At 42.4% G+C, this 18,440-nt stretch overlaps 1 protein-coding gene and 1 long non-coding RNA gene across 2 annotated transcripts; one reads left to right on the top strand and one right to left on the bottom strand.

Moving 5' to 3' along the window:
* Nucleotides 1-3,754: 3,754 nt before the first annotated feature.
* Nucleotides 3,755-6,950, bottom strand: tmem187 (transmembrane protein 187). The gene is made up of 2 exons (XM_043710212.1): nt 5,389-6,950; nt 3,755-4,242 (listed from the first exon to the last, which is right to left on the bottom strand). Exon 1 carries the CDS (start codon nt 6,661-6,663, stop codon nt 5,797-5,799), a length of 867 nt encoding a protein of 288 aa, XP_043566147.1. The 5' UTR covers nt 6,664-6,950; the 3' UTR covers nt 3,755-4,242; nt 5,389-5,796.
* Nucleotides 6,951-7,764: 814 nt separating this feature from the next.
* LOC122560039 lies at nt 7,765-17,842 on the top strand. Its single transcript, XR_006314625.1, has 3 exons — nt 7,765-8,311; nt 12,949-13,284; nt 17,610-17,842. It is a non-coding gene; the product is annotated as an uncharacterized LOC122560039 (long non-coding RNA).
* Nucleotides 17,843-18,440: the final 598 nt, after the last annotated feature.

Raw genomic sequence — 18,440 nt, 5'->3', positions numbered from 1 at the left:
AATTTTGCAACATCCTTCTATAGTAGGGAGACCAGAATTGCACACAATGTTCCAAAAGTGGCCTAACCAATGTCCTGTACAGCTGCAACATGACCTCCCAACTCCTATACGCAATTGTTAGTCCTGCAGGTAAAGTGCAACTAATCCAGGGATTAGAGGTCAGTCAATCACAGAGCTGCCCAGTGTCAGAAAGGAGTTTGGTTTCTCATTAGTTTATTAAAGTCAGTCAAAGATGGGTCACAGCCTTTCTTGGGGATCTCTTTCATTGAAGTCTAGGCAGGTTGTCAGAGGCCACAACTGTAGGGAGTGAGGAAGTTAATTATAGAGATTGGAGGTTGCATGCTGGTATGTACCAGCAGGAAATGGGTAGGCTGCTGAAGGACTTGGATAGGCTAGAAGAGTGGGCAAAGGACAGATAGCTGGAATACACTATGGGAAAGGTGGGGGGGGGGGGGGGGGGGGTCAGCCACTAAGTAGGAAGAATGGAGGTATAGACTATTTTCTAAATAGGAAAAGGCTTCAGAAATTTTAATCCCATACTGATTAGGAATCCTAATTCAGGATTCTTTTAAGGTTAACATGCGGGTTCAGATGGCAGTTAGGAAGGCATTTGCAGTGATATCATTCATTTCAAGAAGGTTAGAATACATGAACAGAGAGCTGAGGTGGCACAATGGCTCTGTGGCTAGCACTGCTGCCTCACAGTGCCAGGTACCTGGTACTCGATAGAATGTATTGAGTTTGCACATTTTACCTGTGTCTGCATGGGTTTCCTTTGGGTGGTCAGGCTTCCTGTCACACCCCAAATATGTGCAGGCTACTTGGATTAGCTTTGGGAAATGCAGGGATAGGGTAGGGTAGGGGAGTGGGTCTGGGTAGGACACTGTTCAGAAAATTGATGTAAATCTAGAGTCATAGTCATAGATGGTCTGAATGGCCTACTTCCACTCTGTAAGGATTTTGTACTTTTATGTTCTGCTGAAGCTCTATAAGGCTCTGGTCAGACAACATTTGGAATATTGTGAGCAGTTTTGGGCCCGGTTTCTAAGGAAAGATGTGTTAACATTGGAAGGGGTGCAGTGTAGGTTCTCAAGAATGATTCCCTGGAATGAAGGACTTGACATTAGAGGAGAGATTGAAGACTCTGGGTCTGTACTCAATGGAGTTTAAAAGAATGGGTGGAATCGCACTGAAACTTACAGAATGCCAAGAGACCTGGATTGAGTGGATGTGGACATATTTCCACTAGTAGGAGAAATTAGAACCTGATGTCACAGGCTCAGACTGATGGGACAACCCTTTAGAACTGAGATAAGGGGGATTTTCTTCAGCTAGAAAGTGGTGAATCTGGAACTCATTGTCAAGTAGACCAAATCATTGAGTGTCTCAAAGATGGAAATTGATACATTATTGATTAGGGGAGAAGCAGGAGAATGGGATTGAGAGATCTATCAGCCATGATTGAATAGCAAAGCAACTTCGATACACTGAATGACTGAATTCTACTTCTTTATCTTATGAACCTATGGACAATGATTGTGATGGAAACAACTCAACATTAAGGGGTGGAAGACACTGGAGGATATGAATGAGGGACTATTATCAATGGTCACCAGCATGGCTTTGACCATGATGGTTGTCATGTCTAAACTGTAGGCCCAAGACTGAAGGAGTAATATTGGGAGATGGAAACTCAATTGAAAAAGTTAGGTGGGAATCTGTGAAAGCTCAGTACTGATGGTTCACACAGGAAACACAAGGAAGAAAAAAACATGCAGGTTTGGGGGAATTGCTGAAATTACTCGGCCAAGCCTATGCCTAGCACAATCTGTGTGGCATTCCATCTTTTTCTGAATCACAAATGCAAAACTGAAGGAAAATGTGGCTGGCTGCTACCATATCTTGAATTATAGAGTATATTTATTATTGCTGTATGAAGACAAAAGCTCTATCTTTGAGTGATGTGAGTCACTTTAAGAGGCAATTGCATTACTCAGGCACTTACACAGGGCAGGTTAAAGATGCCTGTAATCACAGTGACCTGCATGTGAAATGCATTCAGTAACCAGTTAACTGAGACATGGAGACTGGCCACAAAAAATCTTGAGCATGTAATTGGACATAGTAGATCAGTATAAAGCGTCATCCGCTACTGCAGTTTTCCTCTTAGCTTGAGCTGGTAGAAATAGGAGAATCTGTTCCCTAGATGCTGCCTGACCTGCTGCGTTTTTCCAGCAACACATTTCCATAGATCAGTATAAAGCGTCATCCGCTACTGCAGTTTTCCTCTTAGCTTGAGCTGGTAGAAATAGGAGAATTAGTGGATGTAGTCTACCAACATTTTCAAAAGGCATCTGGTAAGATGTTGCACAAAAGTTTCATCAGTAAGACAACCACTCATTGAGTTAGGGGTAATATATTTGTATGGATAGAAGATTGTTTAGCTGACAAGAAATAAAGAGTATAAATGGGCATTTTCAAGTTGGCAAGCAGTGAATGGTAGAGTGTGACAAGAATCAGTGTCGAGGTCTCAGATTTATTTTTTACAATCTACATTAATGACTTAATGAAAAGAAATGAAGTAATGTTTCCAAGTATGTGAATGATCTAAAACTAGGTAGAAAGGTAATCTGTGGGCAGAATACTGTGATATATTTTTGTTATGTATTATACATGTATTTGGGAACTTGGATTGAAAGTTGAGGAAAAATGGATTTTAGTTTTTATTTCATGAAAGTAATTTGATTTTTTAAAAACAAATGTCAGAAAATAATTTTTTGAATAGTGAATTCAAACATGATTTCCAAGAAAGCACATGACTTAAGTTAAACCATTCTATCAGGTATCTGGGTGAATTACTTAATATTTACAAAGGTGAGTATTTAATGGCCTGAAAAGAGAAAATGTGGACAGTTGCTACTAGTCGGTTGAGTTTAGGAAGAGATGTTTAGGAAGGTTAGCTTTGTTAGTTTGCAGACATTTCTTGTGATAGCTTAGTTTGAGAGGTCTCCACATTTGAGAGGTTTTAGAACTCCCATTGCTTTCAAAACTGGGAAGAATTCTCAATACCATCAGAGTTGGATATAAGTCTTTAGGTTATCAGAACTGAAGAAAAAAAATCATTTGAGTAAGAAATCTTACAGAGTTGGATAGGAATGACCATAAAGGACATTGTTGGGAAAGGGGTTGAATCCTTTTTTTTAGGCACCTCTATTTATATATTTCCAAATTGCCGTTTATATGGCCGGCTCATGCAATTTCTTGTGTTCTCCTGGTGGTAGATGTTCATATTAGAAATTGGAACTCTTCTTAGTTCAAACACTTATCAATAGCATCAGACACATCCAAGTCAGGTACAGCACTATCACACACAAAATAGAGCTCCATATAACTAACAGCATGCTTTATGTCAACCCCAGGATGTTACCCTCTAAGGCCACACTGATTTATCCATTTCTCATAACAATCATCTATAACATCTCTGAGAAATAAGTGGTAGAGATTTCTATTATTCAGAACAATTGTAGCAAGGAAAATCTGACTGCTAAGCTGGAGAGATAGCGTAACATTAACATTTAAAAAACAATAGATGAAAAGTAAGTAGAGAGCAAATGATAGAACTTATGCTTAATAGAAATCCAGAACTAGTTATCTGGTCAAAAGAAGATCTAGCAATTTGTTGCTATGCTGTATATAGATAGAGAGGGATTACCACACTGCTACTTGGCTAGTAAAACAAAATCTGTTGGATAAGTCATTGTTCACTGTTTAATTCATGATTGGCATACCAGGATACCTGCAAATACATGACATAGTTTCCAACATGTACAAAGTTATTCATATTTTCACATTTTCATTTAACAATACAAACATGTAAGATTATCTGTTATGTTTACTGTATCAAATATATAAAACAATCATGTTTAAAAGAATGTATTCATGGACAATGACACCTCAACAGGTATACTGTGAACACACTTGGTAATGGTCATCATTTTGTGCTCACAGGGGAAATAACCACACATGTTGATGTTATTTATGAATGTCCATCATCGCTGTGACATAGATGTTACTTTACCTCTGGGCTAATTACGCTCAGTGGTTAGCGCTGTTGCCTCAGAGCACCTGGGTCCGATTCCACCCTCAGACATCTGTCTATGTTGATTTTGCATGTTCTGCCCGTGTCCATGTGGATTTCCTCTGGGTGCTCCAGTCTCCTCTCACAGTCCAAAGAAGTGCAACCTAGATGGATTAGGGCATGGGAAATGCAGTGTTACTGGGTTGGGTCAGGGTGGAATGCTCTTTAGAGTTGATGTGACTTGATGGGCCAAATAGGAGAAAGTGAGGACTGCAGATACTTGAGATCAGAGTCAAGAGAGTGATGCTGGAAAAGCACAGTCGGTCAGGCAGCATCCGTAGAGCAGAAGAATCAATATTTTGAGCAGAAGCCCTTCATTAGAAAGAGCTTAGTGTTGGTGCGCCAAATGGCCTATTTCTTCACTGTAGGGATTCTATGATAATTTCTAGAGAATCTCTGATATCCAGCATTAGTCTTTCTAAGCAGTAAATCAGCATGAAGAATGATAACAGATAGGAAGTTAAAGAAAGTGCTGATTATATTCCACCTAATCATTTTATAGACTGAAATATTAATTCGTACCTATGTATGAGTACGATGAAAGTTAAAAAGTCAAGTTTCCAAATTCAAAAAAATACTTAAAAGAAAATAATTCTTGTTATTTTAATGGAAATTTGGTATTTCACAAATATAAAGATTTTTCAAGGCCAGACAGGCTGCTCACAAGTAATTTATGATCTTACTGCATCATTAAATATAGTTACATCTCATTCAATGCAGCATTAACTTTGTCAAGTGTTCAATTTAGAATCAATAATGAAGAGTTGGAATTTCAGGTCAATTCTAAATCCTAAAGTTTGTTTCTTCAGCATCTTCAACAGTTCAAACTGTCGAAGAACAAAGAATCACTGACAGCAACTTTCAGCTTTCTGCATTTAATTGCACATTCGCAGATGGCAAAAACTGCTGTCAGTTTCACAGTTTGTATAATATAAACAGTTTTACCATGATTACAATGGCCAAATCTAGGCTGTTATGTTCGTTAAAGTACACATGTTGACTATAAATGAGCAGGCATCTATTTTGCTGGAAATCTTAATAAATCTGGGATATCAAGGACAGCACAGTGATGTTACATTGCCCACAAAAAGTGGTGGAATATAAGAATAATTAAAATGTTGTGACTTGGATTTCATTACACTGTAGCATTATACATTTCAGAACGTTATCAGTGTTTTATATGTCAGCAACATACCAAAATATGTTTGCAGAATTTGCACCAAAAGTAATTACATGTAAATAATGCATACCAATATTAACTTGTGATGAGGAAGAGATACTCTGTGAATTACAAATCACTATTAACTTGCACAAGTAGCATCCCACGATCTTACTCCTCCAGTTTCCTCCCACAGTCTAAAGAGGTGCAAGCTCGGTAGACGAGGCATGGGAATTACAGGAGTTTCACCAAGTTGCTGCATCCCCATGTTGGTTTCTTATTTAATAACAAAAGCTGTCCACTCAAAATGTTGACATTCCTTCTCCTTGGGATGCCGTCTGACCTGCTGTGCTCTTCCAGCTTCACATCCAGTGACTCTGACAGGGAGGGGAGGGGAGGGGGTCCTGGATCTCTCCCCACCCCCCCCATTCGCGGGGATGGGCGCTGTGCGGACGCTGGCGGCGCCACGCAGATGCAGCACCTCTCCCCCTCCCCTCCCTCAGCGGTGCCGGCGCGCCTCCTTCTCCCGGGCCAGGAGGTCCAGGAAGCAGAAGCTGTGGTGGAACTGCAGGATGTCGCAGACCTTGGAGCAGGAGTGGCCGGAGAGGGGCGCGGGCAGTAGGCCCCAGGCGGCCAGGGGCTGCTCCAGCAGCTTGAGGCCCACGAAGCCGCAGCAGGAGGCGATGGCGAGCACCAGGTGCCGGCGGGAGGCCCGGCCACCGAGAGCGGACTGAGCCGCCAGGCCGGAGACCACCGCCGCGGCGATGTGGGCCCCCAGGGCCAGCTCGAAGCCCCGGCGGTGGACCAGCGCCAGGCCGTAACTGCAGACCGAGGCGGCTTGCGTGAGCAGCGGGGACGAGGCCCAGGCCCAGGCCCAGGCCCAGCCCCGGGGACCTCGCTGCCCCCGGCTCCGCAGTAACTCGGCCACCCAGGCCGGCACCCAGGCGAAGATGGGCAGCGTGAGCCACTGATCGAGGGCGGCCGCCCGCTGGGCCTGGCTGCTGAGGCGGACCCACTGCACCGGGCCGTACACCAGCGCCATCCAGGCGAACACCGCCTGGCGGTAGGCCTGGCCTGGGCCCGGCGCCGCCTCCCTCCGCAGCCAGTAGGCCCCCAGCCCCATGTAGCCCAGGTTCACCAGGCAGTTACACGGCATGGCCAGGAAGCGGGGCAGCCAGGCCACACGCCGCTCCGCGTAGTGCCCGTAGCCGAGCTCGGTGTGGACCCGGTCCATCAGGCCGCTGCCCAGAGCGGACACACACAGCCCGCACAGCAGCAGCACCTGCAGGAAGGCCCTTCCGCCGGGGCCCAGCATCGCCCAGCGGCCCCGCAACATCCCCAACACCCCCCGGGGGACAGGCTCCATCTGCCCCTTCACCTCCAACACCCCCAACCCAAGGGGGAGTCTCCGTGTGTCCCCACCTCCTGGGGAGGGCAGTCTCCCTCCGTGTCCCCACCCCCCCGGGGAGGGCAGTCTCCCTCCGTGTCCCCACCACCCCACTGCGGGCAGTCTTTCTTTGTCTCCTCTCTCTTCTCTCCCTCCCGCCCGAGACCCTCCCTGTATGTCCCCACCCCTAGGGGAGGTGTCACTCTGTTTGATTCCACCCACTGGGAAAGTGTCTTTGCGTGACCCTCACCCCTGTGGAGAGTGCCTCTGCTTGCTCCCTGCTCTGTGAACATGCCTCTCTATTTGTCCCCTCCCACTGAGATCAGTATCTCTCTGTCTGACCCCTCCCCCTTGGAGAGTGTATCTCTTTGTCCCCCATGATGTCTCATTCCATCCCTCACCTACCTCCTCTCCCCCCCCACCCCCTTCAGTCAGCACTTGTGCATAACTCGAGAACACACCTGATGTAAATTTTAAATAAATAACAAATTAGAAAATTTGATGTCTTTAGCTATCTTCCTTTTCTGTCTTACACTCTCTTAACCGCTTTATCTTCCTCTCGCCTTATTTCTCCTTCTGTACTTGATTTGACATTGGGTTTCACATTGTCTAATTCCTCTTCATAGTCTCTGCATTCTTTTTATTTCTCAATTTTTAAGTCTCATTTGTTAAGGAGATAGTCTGCTATTGTTTGTCATGGTCCCAAGTGTCCCATAACTTCCAATATGCCATTATCGGCTCACAAATCTAATAACATTGTGGATGAAATATTTTGAGCTAAAAAATGTGTGAACAAAGTTAACCATTAGGATATCAAAGAATGACTTGTCAGTAAAGGAGACAAACAACCTATTATCCCTATCCTTGATAGTGCTGTCCTATTAATTCAACTTGCCTACCTTTTCCAATGATTTGGAGATGCCGGTGTTGGACTGGGGTGTACAAAGTTAAAAATCACACAACACCAGGTTATAGTCCAACAGGTTTAATTGGAAGCACACTAGCTTTCGGAGCGTCGCTCCTTCATCAGGTGATCAGAAGCTCCGAAAGCTAGTGTGATTCCAATTAAACCTGTTGGACTATAACCTGGTGTTGTGTGATTTTTAACTTTGTACCTTTTCCAAGTAATTCTCCACTTATCCCCCATCAAAAAAAAATTAATTCTTTTTAAAATTATTTTTACAACTACTTCCAATACTCTTTTTGGAAGTATAATTTTTGGGAAGTTTCATGGAAGGTTTCCCACTGTACCTCATGAAGCTTTTTTCTCATTCAATTGTACAGTAACAAAGTCAAACTTACTCGCTACCATGTGGTCCATCTGCCATTCATGCCACAGATGCTATACTTAAATCCTAGCCGTGCAACACTTCAACTCCTACAAGTCAGAAACTGCCCTGTAGATTGTGACACTGAACCATGATCACATAAGTACTTAGAGATGTTGGTGGATGGTAAAGTGGACCTGAGAGCTGTCCTTTTTCCTGTAGACCAGCAAAGCAGGCCATGCTACAAGATAAAACCAGCCTGGACCCAGATTGCAGATGAGATCAATGGTATTTCTTTCACCAAGAAGCAATTACATCAGTGCTGCAAGAATCTTAATGATCTTCTGAGCTTTTCAAGGGTAAGTGCCACCATCTTTACTCCTCTATTTCACATTAATTCTGATATTACACACGCCTCCCACCAAAGCTGATAGTTTGCAGCTCTCAGTATTGCCTCCCAACCACCCCATCTCCTCAAACTACTAACCTCTCCTGCTCTGTGTGCTTCCTGTTCAGTAACTTGGAATATCTCACCGTCTTGTCTTCACCTGCACCAACAGTAAAAGATTTCCTAATCACTTTCATCTCACTCAATCTCTCCTTTTGTCTCATTGCAGGATAAACTCTCTCAAAAGAAGGAAGCATATGTCAGGTGTAGACAGGATAGATCGAGTGAATCCTTAGAAGAATATAAAGGAAGTAGGAGAATACTTAAGAGGGAAAACAGGAGGGCAAAAAAGAGACATGAGATAGCTTAGGCAAATAGAATTAAGGAGAATCCAAAGGGTTTTTACAAATATATTAAGGACAAAAGGGTAACTAGGGAGAGAATAGGCCACTCAAAGATCAGAAAGATGGCCTTTGTGTGGAGCCACAGAAAATGGGGGAGATACTAAATGAATATTTTGCATCAGTATTTACTGTGGAAAAGGATGTGGAAAATATAGACTGTAGGGAAATACATGGTGACATCTTGCAAAGTGTCCAGGTTACAGAGGAGGAAGTGCTGGATGTCTTGAGACGGTTAAAGGTGGATAAATCCCCAGCACCTGATGAGGTGTACCCGAGAACTCTGTGGGAACCTAGAGAATTGATTGCTACGCCTCTTGCTGAGATATTTGTATCATCGATAGTCACAGGTGAGGTGCCAGAAGACTGTATGTTGGCAAACGTGGTGCCACTGTTTAAGAAGGGCGGTAAAGACAAGCCAGGGAAGTATAGACCGGTGAGCCTAACCTCAGTGGTGGGCAAGTTGTTGGAATCCTGAGTGACAGGATGTACATGTATTTGGAAAGGCAAGGACTGATTAGGGAGAGTCAACATGGCTTTGTGTGTGGGAAATCATGTCTCACAAACATGATAGAGTATTTTGAAGAAGTAACAAAGAAGATTGATGAGGGCAGAGCAGTAGATGTGATCTATATGGACTTCAGTAAGGTGTTCGACAAGGTTCCCCATGGGAGACTGATTAGCAAGGTTAGATCTCATGGAATACAGGGAGAACTAGCCATTTGGATACAGAACTGGCTCAAAGGTAGAAGACAGAGGTTGGTGGTGGAGGGTTGTTTTTCAGACTGGAGGCCTGTGACTAGTGGAGTGCCACAAAGATCGGTGCTGCGTCCTCTACTTTTTGTCATTTGCATAAATGATTTGGATGCGAGCATAAGAGGTGCAGTTAGTAAGTTTGCAGATGACACCAAACTTGGAGGTGTGGTGGACACTGAAGAGGGTTACCTCAGATTACAACAGGTTCTTTACCAGATGGGCCAATGGGCTGAGAAGTGCCAGATGGAGTTGAATTCAGAAAAATGTGAGGTGCTGCATTTTAGAAAAGCAAATCTTAGCAGGACTCATACACTTAATGGTAAGGTCCTCGGGAGTGTTGCTGAACGAGACCTTGGAGTGCAGGTTCATAGCTCCTTGAAAGTGGAGTCGCAGGTATAGGAAAGTGAAGGCGGAGTTTGGTGTGCTTTCCTTTATTGGTCAGAGTATTGAGTACAAGAGTCGAGAGGTCATGTTGCGGCTGTACAGGACTTTGATTAGGTCACTATTGGAATATTGCATGCAATTCTGGTCTCCTTCCCATCAGAAAGATGTTGTGAAACTTGAAAGTGTTCAGAAAAAATTTACAAGGATGTTGCCAGGGTTGGAGGATTTCAGTTATAGGGAGAGGCTGAACAGGCTGGGGCTGTTTTCCCTTGAGCGTCGGAGGCTGAGGGGTGACCTTATATAGGTTTACAAAATTATGAGGGGCATGGATAGGATAAATAGACAAAGTCTTTTCCCCGGGATCGGGGAGTCCAGAACTAGAGGGCATAGGTTTAGGTTGAGAGGGGAAATTTATAAAAGAGACCTCACGGGCAACTTTTTCACGCAGAGGGTAGTACGTGTATGGAATGAGCTGCCAGAGGATGTGGTGGAGGCTGGTACAATTGCATTATTTAAGAGGCATTTGGATGGGTATATGAATAGAAAGGGTTTGGAAGGATATGGGCCAGGTGCTGGCAGGTGGGACTAGATTGGGTTGGGATATCTGGTCGGCATGGACGGGTTGGACCGAAGGGTCTGTTTCCATGCTGTACTTCTCTATGACTGTATGTGCAAAGATGGGTGATGGAGTGGCCATCATTTATGTTTTCACCCTGTTATGGGGAGAAGATCCTCAAAATGGTAGAAATGAACCATAAGTACTCATGAAGAGACATCAAGATGTCAATGTCTAGGAAAACCTGATAAGTTTTACTGTATTGTGCTGATTGTTCTCTCATCAACGTCCCCCACCCCTGCCCCCCGAAGTTAACTCATTCTGAGGATGCTCAAGCTTCTATCCATTTGCATGACTAATTATCTTACGCAGGCACCAGTGGCACAGACAAACTCTATCCAAAGGGGCCAGCCCCTCACCCAATCAGCTTTTCCTCCATCTCTGAGAAAGAAGCCATGGATCCCTCAGATGATGCACCACCTATACTTCCTCCTGTACCTTTCAGTGGCTAAAATATTTTCTCACCTCTTTTCTTCTTAGACTCTACTTGTGAGTGCAGTATAGTGAGGGTAAAGCTGGGAGGTCTTTTCATTGGTCAAGGAAAAAATGTCCCACTTCCATGGAACTGAGGGGGCTCCAGGAGACCAGGAACCTGTTCTGCACAGGCAGAAGATGACCCTATAGTGTCTTCCATTAATACATTGGTGCAAATGCTCTGCTTGACATAAGAGCAGCAGGGTAGGTTTGTCAGAGACATCTGGAAAATTGGATTCAAAGTCAGAGGAATCTGTAAACATTCTCAGCACCGTGCTGACTGCAATGTGAAGTTCTCTGGCTGTCTCTCTGGGTGGGCTGGCTGCCACAGGCAATCAGGTCAGGCAGAACAGAGTGCTCTGGCTGGAGGGAATGAACACAGCTTCACTTTGGTCACTGATGTGTGGGAAGGTGAGGGAAGCACAATCTTACCCTAGGTGTCCTGTCCCTTACAAGGAACAGAATACCAGCAAGAATTCAGATTGAGGGGGAACTACCCACATCCCCACCCCAGAAATTTCCCTTCAGGCAATTTTAGAAGTGCCCAGCCTCAACTTCTACCCTGTGTACAACTTCCTAGACCCTGGAAGGTTGCTGCTGAGGTGCATGAGCCTGCATCTGGGTGACACACTGTCTGCATGATTGAATCTTCTCACCCCACACACACACACATGGGTCATTTGCCCAAATTTTCTTAGCCAATAGGCTGAACTACACAATAGGTTCTTACAGCCCTAGCTGCAGGTCTCAAGACTGCAGTTGGTTATTATGAGAGGCTGAGTACTCTGAGGAGTATTACTATGGGGAGCATGGGTGCACGGTTTTGCAAGTAATTTCATATCTAAACATATACTTTCAATCATGATATGCCTGATTGCAATTTTAGCTGTAAGACCGAACTATGTGGCAACCATAACAGAATTAAGCAGCTTCATCATTCGTCTCAAGAAAGTTAGTTATATTGGTGAGAGTTATTCATCTCTGAGAAACATCCTAGATGGCAGCAGATGTTGGGATCCTGAAATTCATGAGTGCAACCAAGACATGGCACTTTACTGACGAGTTTACTGAGGGGTGAAACAGTGATTTGAAGGCCTTAATAGGTCTTAGTTGCATTCATGTTCTATATTTATGGTCATTTTATTTGTGACTAAATGATCATTCATATGTGTGCACTTCTCTTATGGGAAGTGTTCAGTCTCCAGACAAATAAAACAAAGAACTGCAGATGCTGGAAATCTGAAACAAAAGTAGGAACTGCTTGATCAGGTCTGGTAGCATCAATGGAGACAGAAAGCAGAGTTAATGTTTCCTGTCTACTAACCCTTCCTCCGGACTAGCTGGTGTGAAGAAGGATCACTCGGCCCAAAGCATTAGTTCTGCTTTCTCTCTCTCTATAGTTGCTGCTGAATCTGCTGAGTTTCTCCAGCAATTTCTGTTTCATTCTATGTGTGTGTTACCAGACAGCATACACTCACTCATGGATGAGAGATACCCAATGCTCTGTTAACATCCAAAAGCTCTCTTAATAGCACGATGTTCTGGTGTGAAAAGTGGTTTTGAGTGCAGACTCTTTTGCTTTCAAATGTTGATGTGAACTGAGACATTACATGCTAATTTAGTTTTGAATGCAAAATCACAGATGATGAAACCTGACTGAGGGAAGCATCAAAAAGAGTTGTGTCAGGATGCCTCTCAAACTTATAATGAAGAACGCAGTATACACGGCTCAGATAATTGATCTCAAATGAAGCCTCAGAAGTTAACTTTCGTCAGTGCCATATAATGGTTTAATCCTGCCTAACATGCTAATTTTTCTCTAACACCCATCAGAACCTGTCATTGTTGCATGTGGGAGTAGCAGATGATTTAAATAATACCAAACAAAGAAGTTGCATTTGCTTTTGCCAGTAAAAGTTGCTGCTGCCTGTCAATGTGTCAGACTATTATGGTGAAACTGACATTTTGCTCTTTCAGTGCCCTCATCTTCCTCAGAAGACTGTTGCCATTTCCCCAGCTCCTGAGCATCCATGACCTCCCTTTGCCTGGGCAAAAGTGAGGACTGCAGATGCTGGAAACCAGAGTTTAGATCAGAGTGGTGCTGGAAAAGTACAGCAGGTCAGGCAGCATCCAAGGAGCAGGAAAATTGATGTTTCGGGCAAAAGCCCTTCATCAGGAACCTTTGCCTGTCTGTTATGTAGAGCTCATCATGCCAGGATTATGTTGTACTAATGTGCTGCAAGGCCCCATTCGTGTGATCCAAGCTCCAGGATCTGATCTTGAGGAGTGCTATAGTCTTCAAAAATGGCCCAGGTGGGAGACTTGGCTGTATTGCCTATGTAATCTGACAAAGTCAGAGGTTTCTGTAATGGAGTCATCAGCTACCTTTTGAGAGAATAGCACCATGACAAGTGCTACTCACATCTGCCATTTAGCTTTTGGAATGAAACAGAAAATTGAGAGTTCTCAAGATTATAGGCAGAATACCAGGTGTGGTGTTATCAGGTAGGCTAGATATTGATGAAGTGGAATCCTTTCGTGTTGATGGACTCAGCCATGTTATGATATGGTGGTGTGAATGTAAAATGTGTGCAGTCTGTCATATCCTGCATCTGGAGGAGGCTAACAAATTTGGAAAGTCTCACTGCCAAGGCTCTAGCACTGAACTGGTTGCAGGGAAAAGGGATGAAGTGATGTGATCTTGCTCAAATTACACTTGCAGAATTCTTGATACATTTATAGTTGATTCATTTGTGGGTTGAGGATTGGGAGTTTGCTCACAAGAACCCAGTGGACCACTTGGAATGATCTGCAGCAGATTATCCAATTTTATTTATGGTGACCAGGATACCCTCAGTCTGTGCCTGCCCTGTGCTTCAGCCATCTACAGAAAATGACAGTGAGGACAGTAACTTCTGGATCTGCTTATGCTTCACCCAAACGGCCATGCATGAAAATCAAAGGAATACAGCTGTTAGTGGAGTAAAGAGCAGCTCCAATCATGTGGGGAATGCAACTACATGTACTCAAGGGCATCATCTGATTCTTTTTAAAAATTTTCACAGTGGTCAGTCTTGTGCTTGTTGTATTTAGTGTCTAGGGATTTGGCAGTGGTCAGTCTTGCAGGTCAAGTGCTACCAGTCTGCTTAAGTTGCTGGCACAAAGTGTAGGTGTGACAATGACGTAGCACGGTGTGATACAGCAACATGTTCATCCCTAGTAATTGTCAAGCTGCGTGGATTTCTATCTGTGCTAAGAAACAAACCAAGACATAACTGCTGTGAGCATTTAAGTTCCCAATGAAGTAGTGAAGTGCTAAAAGGCAAGGCAAAGATACTCAGCGTCTAAGCACAAAGTGAGAGTGTGCCAAGAAAAAAAAACCCATGAGCTCAGGGATGCATCCTATGCAGCTAGCTGAGGGGGGAGTATGTCCTCCTCTGCCCAGAATCAGATGTCAGTAAGATCCAAAGTAAAGTAATGAAGTCCAGATATGTGTTATGAGTTAATGTAAGATCAGCCATGACGAAGTGATGAGGCTGTTTTTTTGTTAATGCAAACTTCTGTGGATGAAGGAAGGATGTGTTGGATGTTGATATGTGAATAGACATGAACACACAGGCCCAGAAAAAAAAAGCAGCAAACTATCAACCAGGCAATTGCTCTGACTTGCAGGTTGCAAATTTCTAAAAGACTGCATTTTTTTTTCTTTTTAGAACTATAACTGAAAAGGATGTCGAAGTGCTACTTAACTAAAATACTAGGAGAGTTTTGCAACTTGAAAATAAAGTGCTGTGTGTCTTTGAGCTTTGCAATATAATGTTGCTTCTTTAAACAGGTGTAGAATTTGAGATTGTGTGGCCACAAGAGAAGGAAATTCTGACTCCCTGATTGTTTGAAATACAGTGTTCAAAGCTGTAAAATCAGACCAGGAGAGAAATATCTAGAACTGTGAAACAAAGAACATGCATCTGTTTTTCTCCATCTCCATGTGAGAAAAAGTGAAAAAAAATTAACAAGAAACAACCTGGGTCTGCCCAATTAATTGTGCAATTAAAGAATGACCATCAGTCTACAAAGAACAATCAGTGACAGAAAATACTAAAACACTGAGGAAGTATAACCCACCTTCATGTGTTCTCATGATCTTTGGAATTTCTTGGTTTCACATAATATATTTGTTTCCATCTGTCTGTCTTTTCTCTGTTTCAGTTGTGAATGAGTATGTGCACATTTGACGTTTCCAAAGGAGCATAGTTTAGGTTGTATAACAGTAAATTTGAAATCCTTATTTTCTGTGTTTTGCTAAAATTATGTTTTACAATAAATAGTCTTTTATTTTCGTATTTCTGATGCAACCTTGCGTGAGTTTCTTTTGTCCAGATTAGCAGTCTGTCAGGAAAATTGATCATCATGGTGGTCTCATTAGGATTTATAAATTTTGGGATGCCTTATGGAAAAGTGAGGCACAGTTAGCAGTGTGATTTTCCAATATAATTTGGAACAAAAATTTAGGAGCTGTGAATCCAGAAATGTTTGAATGAGAAAAACATAAGATTGGATGTGGAGTTTGTTTAAGTGGTGAAGGTTAAAAGGATGAATAGAATGTTTCCCATGGTGAGAAAGGATGGTACTGAAAGCAACTAAAATAATCATGTTACTGGAAGGGGTGTTCCTGCTGCAAATATAAGTAATAACAAAAGCCAGATTGTTGGAGTTGGCAAATACATTCGGGTTAGGATTTCCTACCAGAGCTAAGAAGGTAGGGGTAATGTAAACATTTGCAAAGCACCTGTGAACAAGTGGAAGTACAGGAGTTACCAGGAACACAGTGGTGAGTCACTTGATTTAGCAAGGCAAGCTGCCTTAATTACAGTTAAGGCAGCTTGATATAGAAAGGGAATTAAAAAAAACAGATGCTAATGCTTAAATTTCAGAGAGAAATGAAAGAAAGGAATGAAGATTTCAGGGGAAAGAAAGGTATAAAGAAAGGGAAAAAGAGGAGAGGTGTAAGGAAAATGGTTTAAAATTATGCACTTTTAAAATAAAAAGGAGTTTGTGTAAAAAGGCTCTCCACCACCAGGAAGAAAGAAAACACCCAAGTGGCCAGTGACAAGCAGTGCCCTTCACCTCAAAGGGCAATGCTGTGTGATCAAAACAGTGAAGGGGAGGGCAGGGATTAAATCAAAATAGAATTGGAGGGGGAAATAATGCACTCCACTCCCTGCGGCACCCACCTCTCCCTGAACAACTCCAGGGTGTTGGTGGAGACCACGTGCTCCTTCTCCAAGGACACCCAGGCTCTAACGTAACTGCGGAAGAGGGGCAGGCAGTCGGCCCTAACGACCCCCTCCACGGTCCGCTGCCTGGACCTGTGTATGGCCAGTTTGGCCAGGCCCAGGAGTAGACCCACGAGGAGGTCTTCAGACCTGCCCTCCCTCCGCCGTACTAGGTGCCCGAAGATCAGGAGCGTGTGATCTCCTGTTTATATGATTGGCCCAGGTTGACAAACGCAGTCAAGAAACCCATAGTCAATGTGATCCACCTGATTCCAATCACTACAATTGTATAAATCAGATATGGAAATAATGATGGTAAATTGGATGATGTTGCTTTGGCATCAAAAGGAGAGATTTTATTTTGAACATAAAACACAAGGAGAATGTAAGTGTTTTTCTCCTAAATGAGTACACCACAGGCTGGTGTAACACATAATTTTATCTTGATGACTCAACCCATCATTGGTTAATCAACATTTACAACCCCCCAAAATGAATTTACCCCATATATCACATTTTCCACGCCTTTGAGCTTCATAAGGTCTACTTCCCTAAATCTCTTTCGATCGCTTCCTACCGGTGATAAAATAGAGTTGATTGCAAAAAGGTGCAATAGAAACTTTGGTTCTTGCAGTCATATTACTTTGTAAATGGAAACTATTTGTCTGAGAAGATGCACAGTTTGAAGATCACATTTTCCAGGAAAAGCATAAAGAATACAAGAAAGTAAACAGAAAATAAGAAAAATGAAAATTACTTACCCCCCCCCCCAGAAAAAGAACCAGTAGAAAAATATAAAAATGATTGAGAGGGAAAAAGGGGGAAAAAAAGTAACAACAAAGAAAACAGAAAAAAGTACGAAATATATAGAGAAGCAGGGCAGTAAGAGAATCAAAATTAAAGTGACATGATAAAGAAAACAGATTTGGACTAAGATGCAAAAGCCTATTTTATTTTGGATTTCAGTCAGTCACCAACCTCCAGGGAGAAATCTCAATGACGTGACAGAATGTATTGAATGATACTCTGCAGTCTAGACCGATTGAACCAATGTTCTTCTTTTTTTAGTTATTATTGAGATCTGCCAGTGGAAGTGAAGGCACAGTACAAAACACTGGAATTTAAAGTAACAATTGAATATAAAAGGGAGTACACATTGAAAGAATCAAAGTAACAGAAGTGAAATGTTCTCGATGTATTTCAGAGATTCCTAGAACGATGCTCTAAAATATTTTTAACTTCTCAAATAAATCTCTCAATATGCAAAATATTGCTAATGAATCACTTAGTGTGTATTGAACTTTTATTCAAGGTATTTCAGTTTTATGCTAATAAAATGATCTTTGTTTTTTCTTCCTTAAGAGTTTTCTTTATGAACTTCCTGAACATCATCTCTTTCCTGTATATGTATTTTTTCAGAATGCCAGACAGATATAAAAGGAAGATGACAATATAACCCTAAGAATGGTTCAATCACCAAGCTAAATATTGTTAAGTACAACTTTGTGGTTAATGTCAAGAATGAAAATAAATATCATTTTATAATTTGGAGATGCCGGTGTTGGACTGGGGTGTACAAAGTTAAAAATCACACAACACCAGGTTATAGTCCAACAGGTTTAATTGGAAGCACACTAGCTTTCGGAGCGACGCTCCTTCATCAGGTGATTTTATAGTTCACTTAGACTGAGAGCAGGGTATTTGCTAATGGTTAAAAATCTCAGATAAGCCACTGATGCTTTGGTGGACAGCTAATAATGAAGCAGTTTTGTGTGTTAATAAGTGAAATTAAGATGTATATAAAGAATGTTTTGACTCTTTTTTTTTATCAAGTCATACAAAGATATTAGTCTTTATGTTGTATACTGCAGTAATTTATGAGGCATTACCTTCCAGTTAATATGATCTTAAACTTTAACTGAATACCATAAACATGCAAGTGTTATCAACAATACTAATTTACACCAAATGAGTGTCTAAAATAAAAAAAATATGAAATGCACTTTTGCTAGGAATAAAGCCATAATTCAGGACAGAGCCAGGATCGAAAATCCTGGAATGACCTTCCTACTAGCATTATAATTGTTTTGAGCCACTTGGACTACAGCGACACTTTCAAGTCAGCACATATGTTGTATGTCCAATCTGATGATATTCTGGTAAGGCAAAGTGTGGAAAAAAAGTATTTTCGAA

Source organism: Chiloscyllium plagiosum, chromosome 20 (genome assembly GCF_004010195.1).
Source record: "Chiloscyllium plagiosum isolate BGI_BamShark_2017 chromosome 20, ASM401019v2, whole genome shotgun sequence".
Lineage (NCBI taxonomy): Eukaryota > Metazoa > Chordata > Chondrichthyes > Orectolobiformes > Hemiscylliidae > Chiloscyllium > Chiloscyllium plagiosum.
The sequence above is the reverse complement of the archived record's forward strand: the minus strand, read 5'-3'. Positions and strand labels throughout refer to the sequence as shown.

What these genes read in the sequence shown, in the direction of transcription:
- tmem187 (XM_043710212.1), bottom strand. Translation starts at nt 6,663, where the DNA reads ATGGAGCCTGTCCCCCGGGGGGTGTTGGGGATGTTGCGGGGCCGCTGG.